Source organism: Plasmodium sp. gorilla clade G2 (genome assembly GCF_900097015.1).
Source record: "Plasmodium sp. gorilla clade G2 genome assembly, chromosome: 6".
Classification (NCBI taxonomy): domain Eukaryota; phylum Apicomplexa; class Aconoidasida; order Haemosporida; family Plasmodiidae; genus Plasmodium; species Plasmodium adleri (nom. inval.).
Window position 1 is genome coordinate 364,732 of NC_041698.1, and position 22,343 is coordinate 387,074.

The 22,343-nt window shown below is 17.4% G+C and overlaps 6 protein-coding genes across 6 annotated transcripts; 2 read left to right on the top strand and 4 right to left on the bottom strand.

Moving 5' to 3' along the window:
• Positions 1 to 559: 559 nt before the first annotated feature.
• On the bottom strand, positions 560 to 4,387 carry PADL01_0609100 (transcription elongation factor SPT5, putative; the record flags this gene model as incomplete). Its single annotated transcript, XM_028680818.1, has 1 exon — positions 560 to 4,387. The coding sequence occupies one exon, from the start codon at positions 4,385 to 4,387 to the stop codon at positions 560 to 562; it is 3,828 nt and encodes a 1,275-aa protein (XP_028537257.1).
• Positions 4,388 to 6,807: 2,420 nt separating this feature from the next.
• On the bottom strand, positions 6,808 to 7,924 carry PADL01_0609200 (SNARE associated Golgi protein, putative; the record flags this gene model as incomplete). The annotated part of the gene is made up of 3 exons (XM_028680819.1): positions 6,808 to 6,944; positions 7,054 to 7,617; positions 7,762 to 7,924. 3 exons carry the CDS (start codon positions 7,922 to 7,924, stop codon positions 6,808 to 6,810), a joined length of 864 nt encoding a protein of 287 aa, XP_028537258.1.
• Positions 7,925 to 9,298: 1,374 nt separating this feature from the next.
• PADL01_0609300 (succinate dehydrogenase subunit 3, putative) lies at positions 9,299 to 9,553 on the bottom strand (the record flags this gene model as incomplete). The annotated part of the gene is made up of 1 exon (XM_028680820.1): positions 9,299 to 9,553. The coding sequence occupies one exon, from the start codon at positions 9,551 to 9,553 to the stop codon at positions 9,299 to 9,301; it is 255 nt and encodes an 84-aa protein (XP_028537259.1).
• Positions 9,554 to 10,545: 992 nt separating this feature from the next.
• Positions 10,546 to 11,692, top strand: PADL01_0609400 (transcription factor with AP2 domain(s), putative; the record flags this gene model as incomplete). The annotated part of the gene is made up of 3 exons (XM_028680821.1): positions 10,546 to 10,744; positions 10,915 to 11,434; positions 11,575 to 11,692. 3 exons carry the CDS (start codon positions 10,546 to 10,548, stop codon positions 11,690 to 11,692), a joined length of 837 nt encoding a protein of 278 aa, XP_028537260.1.
• Positions 11,693 to 13,020: 1,328 nt separating this feature from the next.
• PADL01_0609500 (conserved Plasmodium protein, unknown function) lies at positions 13,021 to 14,212 on the top strand (the record flags this gene model as incomplete). The annotated part of the gene is made up of 3 exons (XM_028680822.1): positions 13,021 to 13,023; positions 13,199 to 13,707; positions 13,882 to 14,212. 3 exons carry the CDS (start codon positions 13,021 to 13,023, stop codon positions 14,210 to 14,212), a joined length of 843 nt encoding a protein of 280 aa, XP_028537261.1.
• Positions 14,213 to 14,668: 456 nt separating this feature from the next.
• PADL01_0609600 (SWI/SNF-related matrix-associated actin-dependent regulator of chromatin) lies at positions 14,669 to 17,161 on the bottom strand (the record flags this gene model as incomplete). Its single annotated transcript, XM_028680823.1, has 1 exon — positions 14,669 to 17,161. The coding sequence occupies one exon, from the start codon at positions 17,159 to 17,161 to the stop codon at positions 14,669 to 14,671; it is 2,493 nt and encodes an 830-aa protein (XP_028537262.1).
• Between the last annotated feature and the right edge of the window lie 5,182 nt (positions 17,162 to 22,343).

Genomic DNA, 22,343 nt, shown 5'->3' on the forward strand with positions numbered 1-22,343 from the left:
ATAAATATATATATAAATATTTATGAAACATAACTAGGATGGATTAACATTCTTTAATTATAAAATATATATATATATATATATATATATATATTCATTTATTATGTATAAAATTTTTCTTTTTTAAAATACATTTTTTGTTTCATTTTTCAAAAAAAAAAAAATGAACAGGAAAAATTTTCACACCTTTCGACGAATAAAAAAGTATATAATCAAATTAACCTTCTTAATATTGAGCACAAAAAAAAAAAAAATATATATTAATTTTAAAAAAATAGTATTTGTCATAATATAATATTCGTCTAGATAAATGTTATATCTACATAAAAATAAAAACGTATTAATATTTGGAACACATGAAATTTATTTCATGTTAACATATAATATGTATGTATATATATATATATATATAATACATTAAATATATTTGTTCCTTTTATGCATTTCTTTTTTTCTTTTCCTTGTTTGGAAAATGGGATAAATATATATATGATATATATATATGGGTGAACACTTTTATGCCATTTAGAATACTTTATAAAATATTTTTATGTTCTACTTATGGTATATAATTTTTATATAAAAAAGTATTTTTTAAATGACATGTAAAGATTCCAGAAGTAGTATTAGCCTGAACCTCATTAATTTTAATATCTTGAACTGTTCCTTCAATTTCCTCTCCTTTATCAAAAATCAAAATATGATCATTTTTTTTCTGAGGTTTTAAAGGAACGACTGCATCGGATACTATATTAAATGTTGTTTTATCAGTTTGTATTTTTAAAATAGTATATGCATTTTTTTTTATAACATCAATAATTTTACCTATTTCATTATAAAATGGTCCTGGTGTTATGACCTTTACCATAATATCTATATGTAACCATATATGACTTTCTTCTTTTTGATCATTGTTATTTATTTTATTTGGTATTATATTATTATTATATTCTTTTTTCGTTTCGTGTTTATTATAATTCTTTTTATTTTCTTCACCAATAGGGGTTACATAATTTTTATGCTCTTCGTGTTTTAAATTATATGTTGAATCCCTAAAATTATTGGTGCTATGTTTTTTCTTAATATAATCCTCTTCATAATGATTATTATTATATTTATTATCATGATGGTTATATCTATTCTCATGATGATTATATTTATTATCATGATGATTATGCCTATCATTATGATTATACTTATAAGGAGATGTATATACATTTGCATTCATATTATTATTATTATTATTATTTGCATAACTCCATTTATCTCCATAATTATAATAATTTCTATGATTATTTGTACTATCTATTGAAAAATTTTTAGGAGGTATTTTATCAAAACTTTTTTTTTCTCTTGGATTATAAAAAGAATCATTGAATTTATTTTTTTTTTGATCTGACAATTGAAACATTTGTAATGGTTTTAATTTATTTTTATTTTGTATTTCGATTTCATCATTTTCTTCATGTACATTTTGATCTTTATATGAATCTGATATAGCACATTCTATTCTTTTTTGTCTTACAGTTTTAGGTTTAATTTTTAATAATAATGTAAATTCATCTCTTTCAGCATCTATAACATCTGCTAATAAGCCTTTATATACACCTGTTAATATTTTTACTGTTTTCCCAATAAAAGAATTGAAATTATTATTTCTTCTTATATAATTTGTATTACTTCTAAACAAATTATTATTTGTCATAATTTTTTTTTTTTCCATTGGATTTCCTACTAAAGAACAATTTTGACATTCTAAAACAACAAAACCATTATCTTCAATTTTTTTATTTATTTTACCAAAAATTTTATTTTTCCATATATACATAATTACTGCTATTTTGTTTCTATGTGCCCCACGTACTATTTGTATATTATCTTTTGATTGAAGTATATTATTATTTTCATCTCTTCCTACTTGTCCTACAGCTGAACGTTTTGATGTTATAGAACTTATGGTTGTATGTAATGTTGTATTATTATTTGTTAATACACGTATATGTTTATTCTTATCAATATATGTTATGACACCTATCTGTCTATCATTTAACTCAATTAAATCACCTACTGAAAATCCATTCAGAGTATGCACTCCTCCTAAACCTTCACTATTATTAATAGATAGAGATAAATCTTGTATAGAACATCTTAATTCAGTATTTAAAGCTGGAGAAAATATGAGTGCAACATTTTCTTTATAATCTATAAGTGAAATTAAGCCACTTTTTCCTTTATGTAAACCATTAATAACTGTTACATTATCTCCTTCAATAAAATATTTGGTTACATCAGTAGGTAAGAATTTAAATTGTTTTGCTAAATTATCAGGATTTATAGTTAAAACATTATCATTAACTGCAGTTATGGTACCTATTAAATTACATAATTCTCCTTTTAAAATTTTGACTCTTTCATCTTTTTTAAATAAATGTAGAGAATTTTTATTTATAAAAGATTTGGTAATACCTAAACTAGCTTTTTCACCTGTCACACCATTATTTTTATTAAATTCTCTTATTTCGGTTAAAGTGATATTTGCATTTTCTGTAATAAGATATTTAATATTCATTTTTTTTAATATATAACCATTTTCTTCAAAAATATTATTTTGATATTTAATAGTTCTTGGATAAGGACCCGTTTCAATAACACCACCAATACGTTCAATTTCATCTCTATCAAATAATTTTTGAAATGGTCTTTCTTTTTTTTTCTTTCTTAATTGTAATGCTTCATCTAAATAATCTTTTGCTTTTTTTTGTTTGTTTTTTTTTTTTAAACTTTCTTCATCATTTCCATTTATTAAATAATCGTCATTCATATAATCATTTCCCATTTCTTCATTAGATGCATAAGCATAAGATAAATATTCATTGGAAGCATATCCATTTGATACATACCCATTTGATGCATATTCATTTGACATATAATCATTTGACATATAATCATTTGTCATATCTCCATTTAATAACATATCATCATTTGGATATTTTGAAAAATTAGAACTTCTATTCATATCTAATTTATCATTAAAATAATAAGAATTACTTTTATTATTTTTATCAATTATAGATGTTAATTTATTTAAAGATGATTTCTGATTATAATATTTATTTTTTTTTGCATTCATAAAATGTTCATATGTAATTCGTGGTATTAATCGAACAATAGCATATATACCTTTTTCATGAATTTCATATATTTGTCCAATATCATTTAAATATAATCCTCTTTTTATTCTAACATATTCATTAACTTTTGGTATATTAATTTTTGAATGACACATAGTAAATATAGAAGTCAATTCTTGTATTGGCACAATAGATATTTCATTAAGATTAATAAATTTGAATCCTAATAAAAATTTTTTTAACATATATAAACTATCTGCTTCTATATATATATAACCTTTTAAATTATCAGATACATATATACCTTTAATATTAAAATCATTATCTTTTAATTTCATATATTTATGATAAATTCCTATAGCTAAATTTCTTTCTACATTATTTTTAAATAATTTTATTAACCACATTTTCGGACTGTCAATTGTTTGTATTCGTTCTCTTCTTTCATCAGAATAATCATCTACTAATATTTCACCATCTGTTAATGTTTCTCCTTCTGTTAATATATCATCTTCTTTAACTTCTTTTTCATTTTCATATCTTTTAGATAATTTATTAATTGCTTGTGCTAAATGATTTGTTCCACTTTTTAATTTTTGTTCATATAATTTTTTCTTTTCTAATCTTTTAGCTTCTTCAAATTCATCAATGTATGAACTTTCATATTCTTCTTCTTCATCATCATCTCCAACTTGTGCTTCTGTATCTAAAAAGGTTGATAAATATTTATTTTTCCCTGTTCTTCTTTTTTTTGATCCACTTTCATTCACATCTTTATTATTATTATAACTACTATTATCGTATAATAAATTTTCATCTTCATAATCTTCTTCTTCGCCCTCCTCGTCATCTTCATCATCTTCATCATCATCATCATCGTCATCACCATCACCATCACCATCACCATCACCATCACCTTCTTCTTCACGTCCTTCAATTTCTTCACCAGCTTCTTCTTCTTCTTCTTCATGTTCCTCCTCCTCATCATTATCATCAAAATGGTTATGTTCATTATCTTCTTGCCCTTCCTTATTTGTATTTATATTTATTTTTGTATTACTTATTTTTTTTCTTTTCCTTGATATTTCTAATTTTTTTACATTAGATTCACTTATATCATCATTACTATCCTCATTATGTTGTTTATTATCATCGTTTTTTCTTTTTTTATTTTTAACATTTTCTTTGTCAATATCACTTTCGTCGTCACTAAAAATGCTTTTAGTGAAATTTTGTTCTTTTTCATTCTCAGTCATTATTATATATAAATAATTGAAAAAATATTATATATATAAATGTATATATATATATATATATATATATTATTATTAATACTAATTTGTTTATTACTTATAAACATATATATATATATTAATTATATATTTATAATTCATAAATTTTATTTCTCATTTGTCACCTTGTTTTTATAATTATTCAAATGTTACTTACAAAAAAAATAAAATATTTGTTTCAAACTTTACCATTGTTTTTATTTTAATTATTCTTTTTCTCTCAAAATATAAAAAAAATAAAAAAAAAATTAACAGGATTAAACAAATAAATATAAAAATATATATCTTACATATTTCTATATTTTGTATATCATATATTATATTTTTGATTAATCATAAAAAAAACAATATTATATATATATATATATATATATATAATCTTTATTTCTTTTTTCTTCTCAATTTTGGAATATAAACATATATATATATATATATAAAATGTATATAATATTATTTATACATAATATTAATGAATGTATTATGTAAATGTATTTAATATTTATGAGAGATCTGAATAATTACAATTTATCATCTATAAGTATTGAATTATATTTAAAAATAAAAAAAAAAAAAAATTATAAATATTTCATTGTAAATGAATATTAAATAATATTATATATTTATGTATGTATATATTTATTATATACGTATAATATTATTACTACATTTTCAATTTATAATAATATATTATTATATATATAAAATAAAAACATTTACATTTTCTATAAAATAATTAAAAAAAAAAAAAAAAAAAAAAAAATTTTACTAAATAACTATTAATAAACTTTATATTTATTATATATATATATATGTATATTTAATAATTTATAGCTTTTTTTTTTTTTTTTTCTAAATTCACACAAAATATAATAATAAAATTAATCTTGCTTAAACAGTGTAATTTTTATTATATATTATTTATATATATAAGTAAAAAAAAAATTATATACTTATAGTTCCTTCTTTTTAGTTAATTTTAATTTGCCTTTGTAATATTATTAAATATATATAAGTATTTATATATAATAAATTATATATTTTTATAATTTCCACAATATATTTAATTAAATATATATAAACAGAACAAAGAGAATATAAGGAAAATAAAATTGAAAAAATATATATATTCAAAGAAACAATTTAGATTATATATATATTTTTTATTTTTTAAGTGCAATAGACATAATTTATCAAATTAAATGAAAAAAAATAACAATAAACTTTTAAATTTTAATAAAATTGTTTATAAGAAAATTCACTAAGATCAATGCTTATGATTAAACACATATAGGACACCAAAAAATTGTTCATAAAAAATATATAACATATATTTATTTATTCTATTAAAAATGGTTTTGAAAATAAAAAGAAAAAGGTGAAAAGGATAAAATGATTAGACAATTTATTAATATATGTTATATCATAATAAAAGAAAAAAAAAAAAAAAAAAAATTGTCCATCCATTCTTCAAATTAACGTAAATAATAAGGACCTATATATGATGAATCATCTAAGTTGCATGATTCAATTTCCATTTCTTTGTACGTCTTTTATATATTATCCTTGTAATATTTATTTCATAATTCCTTAATATATGTTTCTCCACCTAATCGATAGCTAACCTTTTTCAGTATATATTATATCTTTTTTGATATTCCACTATTTACTATATTTTTTTCCTACAGATATAAATAAATATATAATTAGCCTATGTTCCATGCATTTTTTTTGCAAAATTTGTGTATTATCTTTTTTTTTTTTTCTTTATCTTAATATAAAAAAAACACATAATGATTTTATATAAATATATATATATATATATATATATTTATATATTTAAGTTATTTATTTTTTTATAAGAGGATATTATTAAAAGTTAAGATGATAAGTTTGTGTTTTAAATAACAACAAAAAAAAAAAAAAAAAAAAAATGAAATAATAAATAAATAAATATATCTATATCTAATATATATAGATATATACATATGTGTTTAAGGATATATTATTAAATTATTCATAAATTAAACACATACATTCAAACATATAATTGAACAAGATAAAACAAGAAATTAATATTTAATTTATTACATTAAAAAATATAAGAAATAAAAAAAATACAACATGAAAAAGAAGAAGATATATTTTAACAAAATGTAAATGTGTGTAAATGAGAAAATTATGTGAAATTTAAAATGATAAAATAAAATTATTTAACAACAAAGTGAATGATGAATAAACAAAAGAGATAGAAATTATCAAATATTGCATTTGATGAAAATTAATACATAAAAATAATGTCACAAATAAATAAATATATATATATATATATATATCTTCTTTTTTTTTTTTTTTAAGGGTGATTGAAAAATTGGGTACTAGTTTATCTAAAGACTTATCTCTTTATATTTACTACTTACTATTTTTTGAAAAAGTAACAACAATATTATAAATGTTATGGGTACATAAAATTGATGCTTCATATTTACTGAAGATAATCTGTTTAAGGCTTGTCCTATGGAAACTAAAAGGTATAATATATACATATATATAAAGATAATAATAATATACTTATATATATATATATATATATATATATATATATATATGTATGTGTGTAATTATTAATGTACCTAATATAATAGTATTTGGTAAAAGTCCAATATACGTTGCCAATACAAATGGAATTATAGGAAGTGATAATGTTGCTCCTAGTATATTAATTAAAGAATTTGGAAAAATTGGAGTTAATCTTAAAATAGCTATATAAAAAAATAAGTCCAATTTATTTTTGACTCTTTTTTTGATTTTTTCTTGAAATTGTATAAGAGATTTCTTAAAAAAATGTTCTATGACTGTTTTTCCATAATACACAATGATTGCATATGCAATCAGTGGTGATATGGTTGATAATATAGAACAATATAAAATAGAAAAGGCATAATTATAAAAAGCTCCTATTAATATAGTTATAATACTAGCTGTTCCAGTCATCCACCATAAGAAAATTGGAAAAGATTGATAGAATATATAAAGTAATGATAATAGTATTAATAAAACCATTCCATGCTCATTTTTATATGATACTAAAGAATCATATAGAATTTTTATTTTTTCTCTTTTATTGAAATTTATTAAATCTTTAAAGCTTTTAGGAATTAATATTTTTAGTTTCTTTTTCCCTTCAATATTTAAACCTGTACATTTAAATTAAAAATTATATATATTATTATATTTAAATTAGATATATATGACACTTCGCATAATACATATATATATATATATATATATATATATATATTATATTGTTTTATTTTTTCTGTCTATTTAACAGTTCATACCTGGTATTAGATATATGTACAATGTTATAAGTAATATAAAGAAAAGAAATATTAAGGATAGATAAAAAAGATGAAGCTTAACCTCTTTATTTTTTTTTGTTTTTGAAATAGATGACAATATATCTGTTTCATGTATCATTAAATTTATTTTTGCTTTATTCATTTTTACTATTTATATGACTAAAAATATATTGAATGAAATAATAATAAAAATAAAAGAACAATGAGTTATTCTAATTCACTATCAAATATTAAAAGTTGCAATCAAAAATGAATAAAATATTGTATAATATGTATATTGTAAATATTTATGTATTTAATATATATTTAATATTCCCAAAAGTATTTTTAAAAAATATACCTTTTTTTAAATAAGGATTCCAAATAAATACATAAAAATATTATAATTATAAATCTGAGCATAATAATGATTGCAAATGAATATTTTTGTATGCAACACTTGGATATCTTAAAATGTAAAAAAGAATGAAACTTTTTTAAACATACATTATATTATATGTGTAATATATTTTAATTTTTTTTTTTTTTTTTTGTATAATGGAATAATTCCATACAAAATACATTTAAAAAATAAAAAAATATTAATAAATGGATACGTACATATATATTATCAAAACATAAAAATGTGTAATGGTTTATTTAATGAGAAGAACAAAAAAAGAGAAAAACTTAAAATGTATTTTAATTTATTTATATAAATAAATCATATATAAATATATATATATATATATATATGTATTCATTTTTTTTTTATTTTTATTTTGTTTTTTTTACTTCATTGCCATTTTTTTTATTTTTGAATACATAGGCTTTATCTTCAAAGAACTATTCAAGAAAAAAAAAAAATTCCATAATTTAAACATATTTTCCAAATGCTTATAATACATATGATTAATTTATTCGTATATTCCTTTTTTTTTTATTTATTTGTCATATATTCAATCAAAAATTTAAACCTTACAAATTACAAGTTGTATTAATATTAGTAGCCATATTTTTCTCTTCCTTTTTACATAATTCCACATATTGTTTCTACAAATGGACAAGAATTGTTCATTTAATAATTTAATTTTAATAATAAGGGTATATTATGTTTTATTTTTTTTATATTATTAAATATGTAACATTGAAAAAAATGATAATAATATATGATAAGAAGTCAAATTAAAAAAAAAAAAAAAAGAAGTAAAAAAAAAAAAAAAAAAAGTATAATGGGTAACAAATAGTAAAATGAAATGAATTATTTTTAAGAACGGAAAACAATATCTTAAAAATTTACGAATTAAAAACATTAACAATTTAAATATTCATAAACAAACTATTAAAATATGGAAATTGACTTAAATAAATATACATATATATATATATATGTTTTAATATTTCCTTTTGCTTCAGATTATTTGGTATATATGACCACATACACATTTATTGTAAAATAAAAATTCTTCTGGTATATTATTGTCTTTATATGGTTATTAGATAATATATTCTTTATACTGTGAATATATGTTTGATGTTATTCATCTTTTTCTTCTTCCGGATCTTTCATAAAATAATCAAATAATGAAAATATTTTATTGAAAATGTAATAATAATTTGTTCCTATACATATTCCAATTACTAACCCTATTACTACACCAGTTGAAAATCCCCAGATGGATTTTTTCACTTCTTTTTCTATTTCATCTAATTCTTTCGATGCATAAAAATGGCTTAAAGACGCTCCACCTAAAAATAAAGCTGGTAAATAAAATGCATTTCTTCTTACCATACTTTTTTAAGAGTATATTAAATTATATATTTTTTTTATATTTTCATAAATATTTTAATATAATTTTCTGACTTTTTTTTTTTTTTTTATTTTAATGTGTATTAAGACTTTGAAAATAATTTTTATATCATTCTTTAAAAATATAGTTTAGGCAAAAAAAAAAAAAAAAAAAAAAAATGGAATTAACAAAAACTAAAAAATTAACAATATTAAAAAAAAATAAAGTTGACAAAGATCATATATCATTTAAACATTTGATAAATGTGGATAATTAATAATACATATATATTTTATTATTATTATTATTATTATTATTATTGGGGTGGAATATTTAGAAAAATTATAAATAAAATTATAATCAAAATGATTTTAAAAAAAATTGTAAATAAATCATGTCCAATAAATATTTTCCCCTCATACATATTAACAAGGTGAAATGATATATATATATATATATATATATATATATAATATTTATATTCTCTTTTTAATTATTCAAGGTTGAAAAAATTTACATGATTTTTAAATTCTTATACAAAACGTCTTGACAAATTTTGCATAATATCTAAAAATATAAAATAATATTATCAGTTATCAATACACAGAAAATAAAAGCAAGTTATATGTATTAATATATATAATATATGTGTATATATGTAACTATTAGATAAATTTTTTTGTGTGTTATTTTTTTTTTTTTTTTTTTTCCAATATATTTACCAAAAAAAAATATATATATATATATAATTATTCATTTATACATATTTATAAAAAAATAAAAAACATATATATATATATATATATTTATTTATTTATATTTATATATAAATAGAGGGTAATAAAATATATACACTATAGTAAGAGAAACAAAATGAATTATGAAGATATTAATTGAAAAAAGTGTTTTATGTAAATTCTTTTCTATTTATAAATAAGTGTAAATGATGATATAATAATAATTTAATGGAATATTTCATTTTTCTTTTAATAAAATGATTAGAACTTTCTTAATAAATGATAATTATTTCCATAAAATTACTTATAGAAATATTAGTTATAGTAATTATATAAAAATATTTAACATACACTTTTTGAACTTTGTATCATGTAAACTTCAACCTAAAAACTATGGTTTAATATTCTTCAATAATAAAAGGAACTTTGGAGTAAAAAGAGTGGTTCAAAAAAGAAGTAAGAACTTACATTTTTTTTTTTTAAATAATATAAAAAATAATATATATATGAATTTATTTACGTGTTTGCATTTTGAATGCTCCATTTTACTTAGTACAAATAATATTCATTTTTTAAGTTACCCATATATATAAAATATATATATATTTATATATTTATTTATATAGAATATATGCTAAAATTAATACAACCACACCAAGAACAGTTCGACCCCGAAAAATATGCAAAATATGTAGAACAAGAAAGATTGAGTGAAAAAGTAAATATAAATAATATTAATATGGACGATGAAAAACAAGTTGAATTATACGAAAATTATTTATTAAATTATAAATATAATAAAAGGCAAGTTGAAAAAAATGGCACTTTACCCTTATCATTATTATCCTCTTCATTCATTCGAAGAACAATTTATTCAAATAGAGAAGATGTCTTAAAAAAATTAAAAAATATCAACTGGAAAAAATACTGTTGTAATGTTAAAGGGGTAAGGTGGCATGCCAGTGGAGCATGGCGAGTTTATTTTTGTAAAAGAAATTATCAGCATAATTTTTTTGTTAAATGTGATTGTTATTTTCGTGTAAGTATTTATGGATTTGAAAAAAGTAAAGAACTAGCTGTCCTTTATAGAAAAAGGCTTGAATATGAATACCTTTTATTGATGAAAAGATGGAAAGAAATTGAAATGTAAGAAAAATAAAAATAAAAATGAAACAATAGTATTAGTATTAATGTGTAATAAGATAATTATGACATTTAAAAAATGTACATATATATATATATATATATATGTATGTATTTATTTATTTTATTTTTTATATATATAGGGAAAATGCTAAAAAAAGAAAAATGATAAAAGAATCCAAACGTAAAGACAACTACGACCTGGAACTTGATGAAGATACTCAACAAATGGAAGAAGAAAATTATATTAATGAAAAATGAAAACTTACAAGTCTTAATTTTTAAATTTACCTACATCTTAATTTTTAACGTCAATATGTTTATAATAAAATTTGAATCACAAAAGAAAAATTAAGCGAATTATAATTCTTGTTTTAATTAAAAAATATTTATTTTTTCTTTAAAAATATGTTTATATATATATACTACCTTTTTATTATTTGATTTAATTATTTGAAAAATTAATCTTTATAAGTACAATATGTATATAATATATATATATATATATATTTATTCATTTATTTTTATACACCTTAACCTTTTCATTACTTCACTGTTATATTAATTTAATTCATAATATATAAAATAACTATATATATATATTCTTTCTCCTTTATTGGTATATAAATGTAACACGGTATATAAAAATATATTATATATACATATATATTTTATGTATATAATAAATCAAATTATATAATATCCTTCAAAATGTTTGTCCATTTGTAATAAAGTTTTCTTTTTTTTTTTAATTCTTATTAATAGCATATATATTCTGTAAAAAATCTTAATATTTCATATATATATTAATATAATTTTCATTTGTTCTATAAAAAAATTAATTTGAAAAACCTTAACCATTTTTAAAAAGGAAAAATATTATTTCAGGTATTCTTTATATATTTATACTGAAGTTTTCATTTTCTTTTTTTTAATATTATATATATATATATATATATATATGTATGTATAATATTAAATGCACAACATATATTTCCTAATAAAAATATGATATTCTTCTTTTTCCAAAAATTATTACACATTTTTGAATGGAAAACAAAAATAATAATAATATTATATATGCATTTAATTATTATATTGAAATTAAATAATTTTTTTTTTTTTTTTTTTTTTTTTTTATTATTTATAAAAAAAACAAATATATATATAAATAAGCTTATTTTAAAATATAAAAGGAAATATTTTTATAATAAGCCCTTGTAAAGAAACAAAATTGGAATTCTTAAGTTTTTTTTTTTTTTTGCCTTGTATTATATATATGCATACAAAATGAGAACAAATATTAATATATAAATTTATGTTTTTGTCAAATTTTCTTTATTTTGAACTTTTCATACTACATTATTTTTTATTTCTGTATTTATCATTTTCTTTTTCTTTTTTTTTTACGTGGAATACATTCTATATAAAAAGAATAAAATAAATTAAAGCATACATTGTTATATATATATATATATATATATATATATATATAATATATATTTTTTTTTTTTTTTTTGAAAAATATAAGAACTATTAGAGCATAATAATAATACCTAATATAATGTTGATTTAACTTTTATACAAATATGGTAATACAAATAGGATTATATTAAAATTATAAATAAATAACATATATATTTTATATTTTAAAAATAAGGAAAATATCATTAATTAGTAAATATTTATAATGTATATGTACAATATGTGTGCATTACCCTTTTATAATATAATCTTCATTTTATTTTTTTCTACTTTCTTTTTTAGTTTCGATTAAATAATGTGAGACTTTTTTTAAAAAGTAAAATTAGATTTAGTGGTGGAAAGCAACATCCAAAATGGGTTGTTAAGGATAAAGAAAAATATAATATTTTTACTTATGATAATTCATACTATGGAGAAAATTTTAGATATAATAACTTTATATTACATTTAAGATCATATAAATATTATATTGATTATATCATTGAAAACATTTATAGAACGCTTAAAAATTGTGCAACATTTTTTTTTAATCCAATAAAACATTTTATATTAAAACATAACCCTGATATTCGTTATCAGTTAGTAGCTCTGATGGCCTTTTTTGGAACAACATCTGCTATAACATGTTATCACAATAATATTTATCAAAATATAATAGATGTGACAAATATGTTAGAATTAGGAGTAGTAGATGATATGAAAGAAAATAATTTTTTTGATACACAAAGTGAACTACAAAATAAAAATATCGATGATTACAGTCAAGATCATGAAAGATTAACAAATTTATGGTAATTTTATATATTTTAAATGAAATGTTTATAAATATATTTATGTTTATATATAAACTCAATATATTATTGTGTACCTTTTTTAATTATTATTATTATTTATTTTTTTTTTTTTTTGTTGTTTTATCTTTATTATCATCTTATTATATTTTTTTCTTTTTATAATTTTTATAGGGAAATGGCATTAAAAGATGCTACACAGAAAAATAGCTTTAATCAGTTATGCAAGTTTTTAACCATAAAAGATGATGAACCAATAGTTAGTTTCAAACCAAAATACATATGGAGATATAATATGATACCTTATGGAGAAAACAACCCTGATACGAAAACATTTGCAATTCCTGCTTCAGAAAAACCTTTTAGATCATTTGCTTTAAATTTTACATACAATAACTTATCAGGAAATTGGGGAGATTATATTGATAGAAGAGATAATAAAGGATCATTATTAAGACCTTCAAGATATATGTTTACGGATGTATTAATACCCGCAACCAAATAAGCATTAAAAATAAAATGAAATTAAACTATATATTATGTGACATCCAAATGTTACCTTTTTTTTTCTTTTATTCTATATTATAATATATTAATTTATTATTTTATTTTTTTTTTTATAAATAATAAAAGAAAAAAATAAATAGTTATAACTAAAAAAAAAATATATATATTTTTTTTTTTTTTTTTTAAATTCAAATAAATATGAAAATCAAATAAAATTAAAAAATTAAAAAAAATTACTTTAAAAATTAGAAATGAAAAATGAAATTTGTACACTAAAATAAAATATACACATATATATATATATATATATATATATATATATAATATATATATATTATTTATTTATTTTTATATTTTTATTTTTTTTCTCTTCAATGCCTATACGTTTTATTAAAATGTTAACATACCTTAAAAATATAAGGTAATAGCATTTTTGTGTCTTATATATTTACACTTAAAAATTATTATTATTATTATTATTATTATTATTGTTGTTGTTAAAATTATAAAAATTTCCATTAGGATATTGTTCCATAGGTGCTGTCATATTATACATTTGATTCATATTATTTTGTGAAGACATGGTTTCATTATAATAAGGGGTAGAGTTCATCATATACTGGGGGGAATATGTAACCTGTTGATTATATAAATTATTATAATTATCTTGGCCATTATATTGCATAACATTATTTGGTACATCCATATTTATCATATATGGGTTTTGCATGTCATTATTTATATAATTCATATTGTTACCAAAATTTTGAAATGTATTAATACTATTATTATTAACAACTAATTGAGGATAATTCATATGCTTATTAGATATAGGTTCACATGAATTGTTTTTTAATACATTTTGTTGTGTATAATCATTTTTTAATGTTTTCAAACGCTTGTCATTTGTTTTATTTAACATTATTCCTTGCGAGTTATTTATATTTTCATATATATTTGGATTTTCTTTTCTTTTACATTCTAAATTCATTGAATTTAATACATTTTTAAGAATATCATCAAAATTTTTATTTTTAATTAATAAATATTTTGATATACCTCTATGAACCCACGGTAACTTATAATAATTATCATCATTAATATTAGCTGCCTGTTCATAAATATATGAACTATCATTTAAGTTTTCCACATTTTCAGAAAATTTACTGTTCATAAAATGATCAATAAATTTACATGGATTTTCACAAAAATTTTTATAATGTAATCTTAAACCATTTTTATGCTTAATTTTATTTAATGTTTTTATAATTTTTTCATCTAATTCATTTATTTTATTTTGTAATCCATTTATCAATTCAAATGTTGACATACCCATAGACGATATGTTGTCATTATTTTGTTCTAACAAAAAATCCTTGTAACTTGGATACTCTTTATTTAAATTTTTTTCGTCAATACCTTTTGTTTCTTTTTTTGCATCTGAATTAGTATTATTATCCATTATAATATCATTATTTTTTTGTTCTTCTACTTGTTTTGTTATATTTTTATCAGTGACTTCATTATCATTTTCAACACCTGTTAAAATATTTGGTTCATTTATATTACTTAATGATTTATCTTCCGAATTATCATCCATGTTTTTCTCCTGCATTATATCTTTATCAGTCTCATGAATTTCACTTAGTATTTCATTTTCATTTGAATTTTTATGATCATCACTATTATTATACACTTGCATTTCTTTTTGCATAATTTTATCTTCATGATTGGAACTTATTTCATCTAATTTATTATTCATTAAATATTCCTTTTCATTAATTTTTAAAAGTTCTAATAACTTATTATATTTGTTCGAATCAAGTAAAAATTTTTTATATTCACCATTTTTAAATGATACATATGGTTCAAATGTATCAATAACAATATCATAAATACTTTCCGATTGTTCAGAATTTTCTAAATCAATAACATGCTCTAATACTATTGGTTTCTGAATGAAAATATGTTTTTTCAAAAGTTTAGGTAATTCAGAAAATTCATATTCATCTACCTCTAATATACCTTTTAAAACTTCATCTGTTTTCATAATACTTGAGTCAATTAAATTATTTTCTAAACTATATTCATAAATACATCTTATTATTTCAGGTAAAGTTTCTTCTGAAGATTTCATAAAATCCTTTAATTCAGGAGATAGTTCAAAAAAAGGGATTTTTTGATCTAAAAATAGAAATATTTTCATTGTTTCTTTTGTATTTTCATTTACTATACGCGTAAATGTCAACTTATCACAATCATAATAGTTTTTATTTTTTTTATCATAAATAATTGTTTCAGTATCCCTCATTACTATTATGGTTGAAAAAAAAGAAGTAAATTTCATAGCACTAGTACTATAATAATCAATTTCTTGTTCACTTATTTCAGATATATTATCAACATCACTATATGAATTTTGACTATCCATTTCTTTTGAATTCATTCCATTTTCTTTTATGGAATTATCGGAATTCAATTCATTTTGAATTTTTTTGGAACGTGATAAACATTCTTTTTCAAATAAATCTTTATCATTCTCATCTAAATTTAAAACATAACCATGAATATTAAAAGTAAATGTTGATGGACTAACATAATTATAAATTTTATGAGAATCTTCAAGTTTTATATCTGAAGGAAAACTCACTTCTCTTTGTCCATCTTTATAAATTGTATATATATGAATTCTTAATTTACGTCTTACTTTTCCTGACTTTATTTTAGATGAATAAGCATCATTTATATAATAATTACTCATATTAATACATGAGTTTATTTCATTCTCGTATTTATTTAATATTCCAAGCAAATTATAATGTTTTTCATCAATATCCTTAATGCTTTGTGTTATGGTTGACACAAATAAATTTTTTATTATATCATCCTTTTCATTGCAACTACCAACAAATAAATTTCTTGAACTTCCTCTATCAAATAGTTCCATAAATTCTTATTTTTCTTTTCATTAAATATTAAGATCTATTTATTAGGATATAATATTTTATATCCACATATATATATATAATATATATTTATAATAAAAAAGTATCTCTCTTAAAATTCGCGATAAAAAGAATTAAAAAAAATATTGTATTTTTTTTTTTTTTTTTTAAGAATTTTTAAAATTAATTTATGTTAAATAAATAAATAAATATATATATATATATATATATATATATAATAAAAAAAAAAAAAAAAAAATTATAATAATAATATTATTATAATTTTTTTTCATTATTTTGCTTATTTTAAAATATAATGGAAAAAATGAAAATATAATAAATAAGTAATAATAATAGAATTTGTTCCTGAAAATATGTGATTACATAATTATATATATATTATAAAAATATATATATATTATATTATTATGTATTACTATATTTTATAAGCTTAACGCAAAAATAAAATATATACTATACTATTATAATATAATGAACATATGTATTATTATATTCATATATATATAATAATATATTTTTTATGTACATAGTATTATTTTTAAATTTATATATAAAATTTATTTAAAAAAAATATAATTATGCTTTTCTATATATATATATATATATAAAACTATATATATTTTTATTATATTTTTTTAAAAAATTATGACATTATAAGAAAATGTTTTTTTATCTATTCATTTGAATTTCGAAAAATTAAAATAAAAAAAAATGTATATATCTAATATATGTACATTTTTTTCATTTATTTTAAATAATTTTTTTGTGTACTTTTTTAAGTAATTCTTATGTTTTTCCTTGTACATAATATATATGGTATTATAAACTTACAATAATATATAGGTGGTTATAATTATGTAGCATTTTTCATAATTTAAAAAAAAAGAAAATTTGCATTATTCTATAAGTCAAAATTTCCAATTTTAAAACAACAAACGAACCCTTGAAGATAAAAATTTAAATGAAATGATGTGGAGTTCACATTTATTATAAATTTTTTTGTTTTCTTTAATAAATATAATTATTATTTAATGTTTGAGAATAGTAACGTTTTATAATTTATATTATATTGAATAACAATATATAGAATCATAATATGAATAATAGATTATATAAAATTTTATTATAAACAAAAATATAACTGAAAGCACAATTATTGTCAAAAATTTTGTCCAAAGACACATAATATAAAAATAATAATTCCACACCTATAACCATATAATTGTATTCATATGAAATAAGTAAAATTTCATTCAATTTTGTGTTTTTATTTTTTTTTTATTATTATATTGTTTTTAAATTTTTTGCAATTACAAATTTTTTTATATTACTATTAAAATACGATACTACGTATTATTTTTCATGGTATTATTATTATAAAAATTAGAAGTAAAAATGTAGATGACATATAAAAAGATTATTTATAAGTTATTCTTTTAAATATGATTAGTTAAAATTACACATATGTATATATTACATATAAATAGATGTATATATATATATATCTTTTTATTGACAAGGTTTAGAAAATTTTATTAATAAATTAAAAATATAAAGTTTAAGTTTTTCCATTAGAATCAGTGTTACATATTTTATAATAAAATTGTGAAAATAATGTATTTTCAAATGTTTTTATAAATTATATTTTTTAATAGAAGTATATTGTCCTAGAAATACAAAATATTTTAATTATGTTAATAAGATTATATATTTCATCGAATCTATATAAATTTATTATTTTAAGTTACTATGATATTTTTTATTATTCAATTATTTAAAAAAAAAAAAAAAAAGGTAAATGTGAAATCCTGTAACAAACACTGTTTATAAATATGTTTTATCCTATGACATTTAAATATATATGGTAATATATATATTTTTTTAATAAGTTATATATTTTAAATTCTATAATATAAAGTTAAAATAATACTTCTTATAATTAAATATTTTTTAATTTATTATGAAATCTAAATATATACAATTTAACAAAAAAAAATTTATACACAACCCGTGCTAATGACATAAATAAGACAGAAAAAAAAAATTTTTTTTTGTTCATCCTTATATAATTATAACTGAATAAGTCTATATAAGAATAATTATTTTTATTTTTAATTAGGAGTTTTAAGGATATTTAACATAATATTATATTATATTATATTATATTTTATTTTATTTAGTTTTAAATAATAATATATAATTATTAACACCTTTTAGAATCAAATAATGTTCATGATTTTCTGGGCCTCCTCTACATCAATTATAAAGATATCTTTTTAATATTTTAATATAACATTTGATAATTAAATGTAAACAAAAGGTACAACTTCGTATTTTCTAAAATTCGAAAAATATTTTATATTATTCTTTTTTTTTTTTTTTTATGACTAATTCATTGTGTGTGCTCTAAGTGTATAATCAGTTGTGTTATTTTTAATATTTTAAAAGTATTATATTATTAAACGACATACAAAGAAAAAAATTGATAAATAAATATATACATGCTATATTCTAAGTAGTTTTTTATTCACTTTTTTCAATTTTGTAAAAATAAACATATTTCATTAAAGATTACATACGATTCTATATATTATTTTTAAAAATAAATGAGGCTTACAATCATATATTTTTGAACTTATCTGTTATTAAAAACAAAAAATATTGTCTTTCAATTTTTTAACTGGCATATGTATATATATATATATATATATATATTTCAATAAAATAACATGAAATGTATAATGGAACATGTATTTTATTTTTATTTATTATATATATCATTTAATTTGTTATATTTATTGAATAAATATAGATGAAAGATTCATATATATACTAATATAACATCATTTGAAATATTTTATTTTTATAGAATACACAAAAAAACTATGATACATAACATGAATAGATACGTAAAATAATAATTTTTATAAAAATATTTATTAAAATTTATTATTCATAAGTTTAACTTTTTTATTTATATCATATATAATAAAACATGATGTAAATTTTATATAAATAAGATTGTCTTATTATGTTTTCAAAAACACCACACTTTATACTTAGAAACAATATATTTTTTATTATATAGGTAGTATATTTTCATTAACATATTTTTCTTAATTTTTGATCATTATGTTTTCTTTTTTTCTAATGATTATCTTAAAGATATATAATAAGAAAATTTCTAAAAATGGTTTAAATTACATAATTTACGAATACCATGAAAATATTTTTTTTCACATTCTATACAAAATAATAAAATAATATATAAGTTTCAAAATTACATTTTTCAAAGTTCACATTAATTTCTTTATGTAATCTTCTTTTCACATAAGATATAAGATAGAAAAAAATAATGCACATAATTATAGAATTATTTTCTATAATTTAAAAACAACGATAACTTTTTTTTTCTTGTTTTTTAAATACGTTATGTTAATGTATAATTTTTCTCTATTATATTATCCAATCAAAAGAAATAAAATTAAAAATAAAATATTTATTTAAATAAATCGTTCCTTCTTATAGTGTATATGAAACATATTTCTTTATGTCTGAAAACACAATTTTTTTTGTACTTCAGGTTATATATAAATTTTCCAACAGAACCGTTTACTTCACAGGAAATCATATTATAAAAAATATATGAATATTGTATATATTGTTAATGCTATGTTAATTAAAACATATTTATATATTTCATAATGTTCATGTTTAATTAATATGTATTATACTGGATATACTAAAAAAAAAAAAGCTAAAAATTGAAATATTATATTGATCATATGAAATTCCTAAAAAGAACACTTAGCATTTATGATATGAAAAGTTTCTATTCTACTAATCAATAAATTATATAAATCATTTATATAATACAAAAAAAAAAAAAAAAAATACATCATAATATATATTTATTACATATATGTATATATATCTATAATTTATATATATTCATAAAAGGAAACTTTAATTAATAGGGAAAAATATTTTTACAGAGGTCAGTTGCATAATCAATATTAATTCTTTTAGACAAAAAAAAAAAAAGAATAATATATTTCTAATGAATTAATATGAAAGATACTTATTATTTTGTTAAATAACAAGAAAAGAAAACGAATTTTCTTTTAATATATAAAACCTTATTATTTCACAAAAAATACATTAATGTAAAAAAAAATGCAGTATATAAAGTTCTTATAAAAATGATTACTATTTAGTAATATATTAAAATTAAATTTTAAATATATATAATACTATTATATTAAGTTTTTTTTTATTCTGAAATAAATACTTAAAAATATACATTAGTGCTATTATAAAGATTATAAATATATATGTTCAAAGAATACATAAAATATACAATTATATATGGAAATACATTAAAAGAATTTTATAAATATTATATATTTATTTTAATTTATAAGAAATAAATATGTTGTAATAATATATATATAATATATAAGAATCATATTATATTACACATTTTATAAATAATTAAAATTAAATGTAATTCTTTATATATTTTTAAAACAGTAAGTAAAATAATATAAAAATTTAATATTAATTAATAAAATAAATAAATATTATATAAATAATTAAATTAAATAAAATTAAATATAATATTAATATAATATTAATATAATATAATATAATTTAATTTTAATATTTAATTATAATTAAATTAAATATAATAAAAATAATAAATAAATAAATAAATAAAGTAATAAATAATTATACTTCAATTAAATATAATATTAAATTATTTAATTATAATTAAATTAAATTAAATATAATATAATATTAAATTAAATAATTATAATTAAATTAAAAATAATAATAATAAATAAATATATAATTATTTCAATTAAATAAAATTAAACATAATAATATTAATATAATTTAATTTTAATATTTAATTAATTATAATTAAATTATATATAATAATAAATAAAATTAAATAATATATAACAAATTAAATAATAAATATTTAAATAATATAAAATTATATAAATTAAAATAATAAAATAATAATTAAAATAATAAAATAAATAAATTAAAATAATATTAAATATATAATAAATAATTATGATTAAATTAAATATATTAATAAAATTAAAATAACAATATAATTATAAAAATTATATATAATAATTAATTTATTAA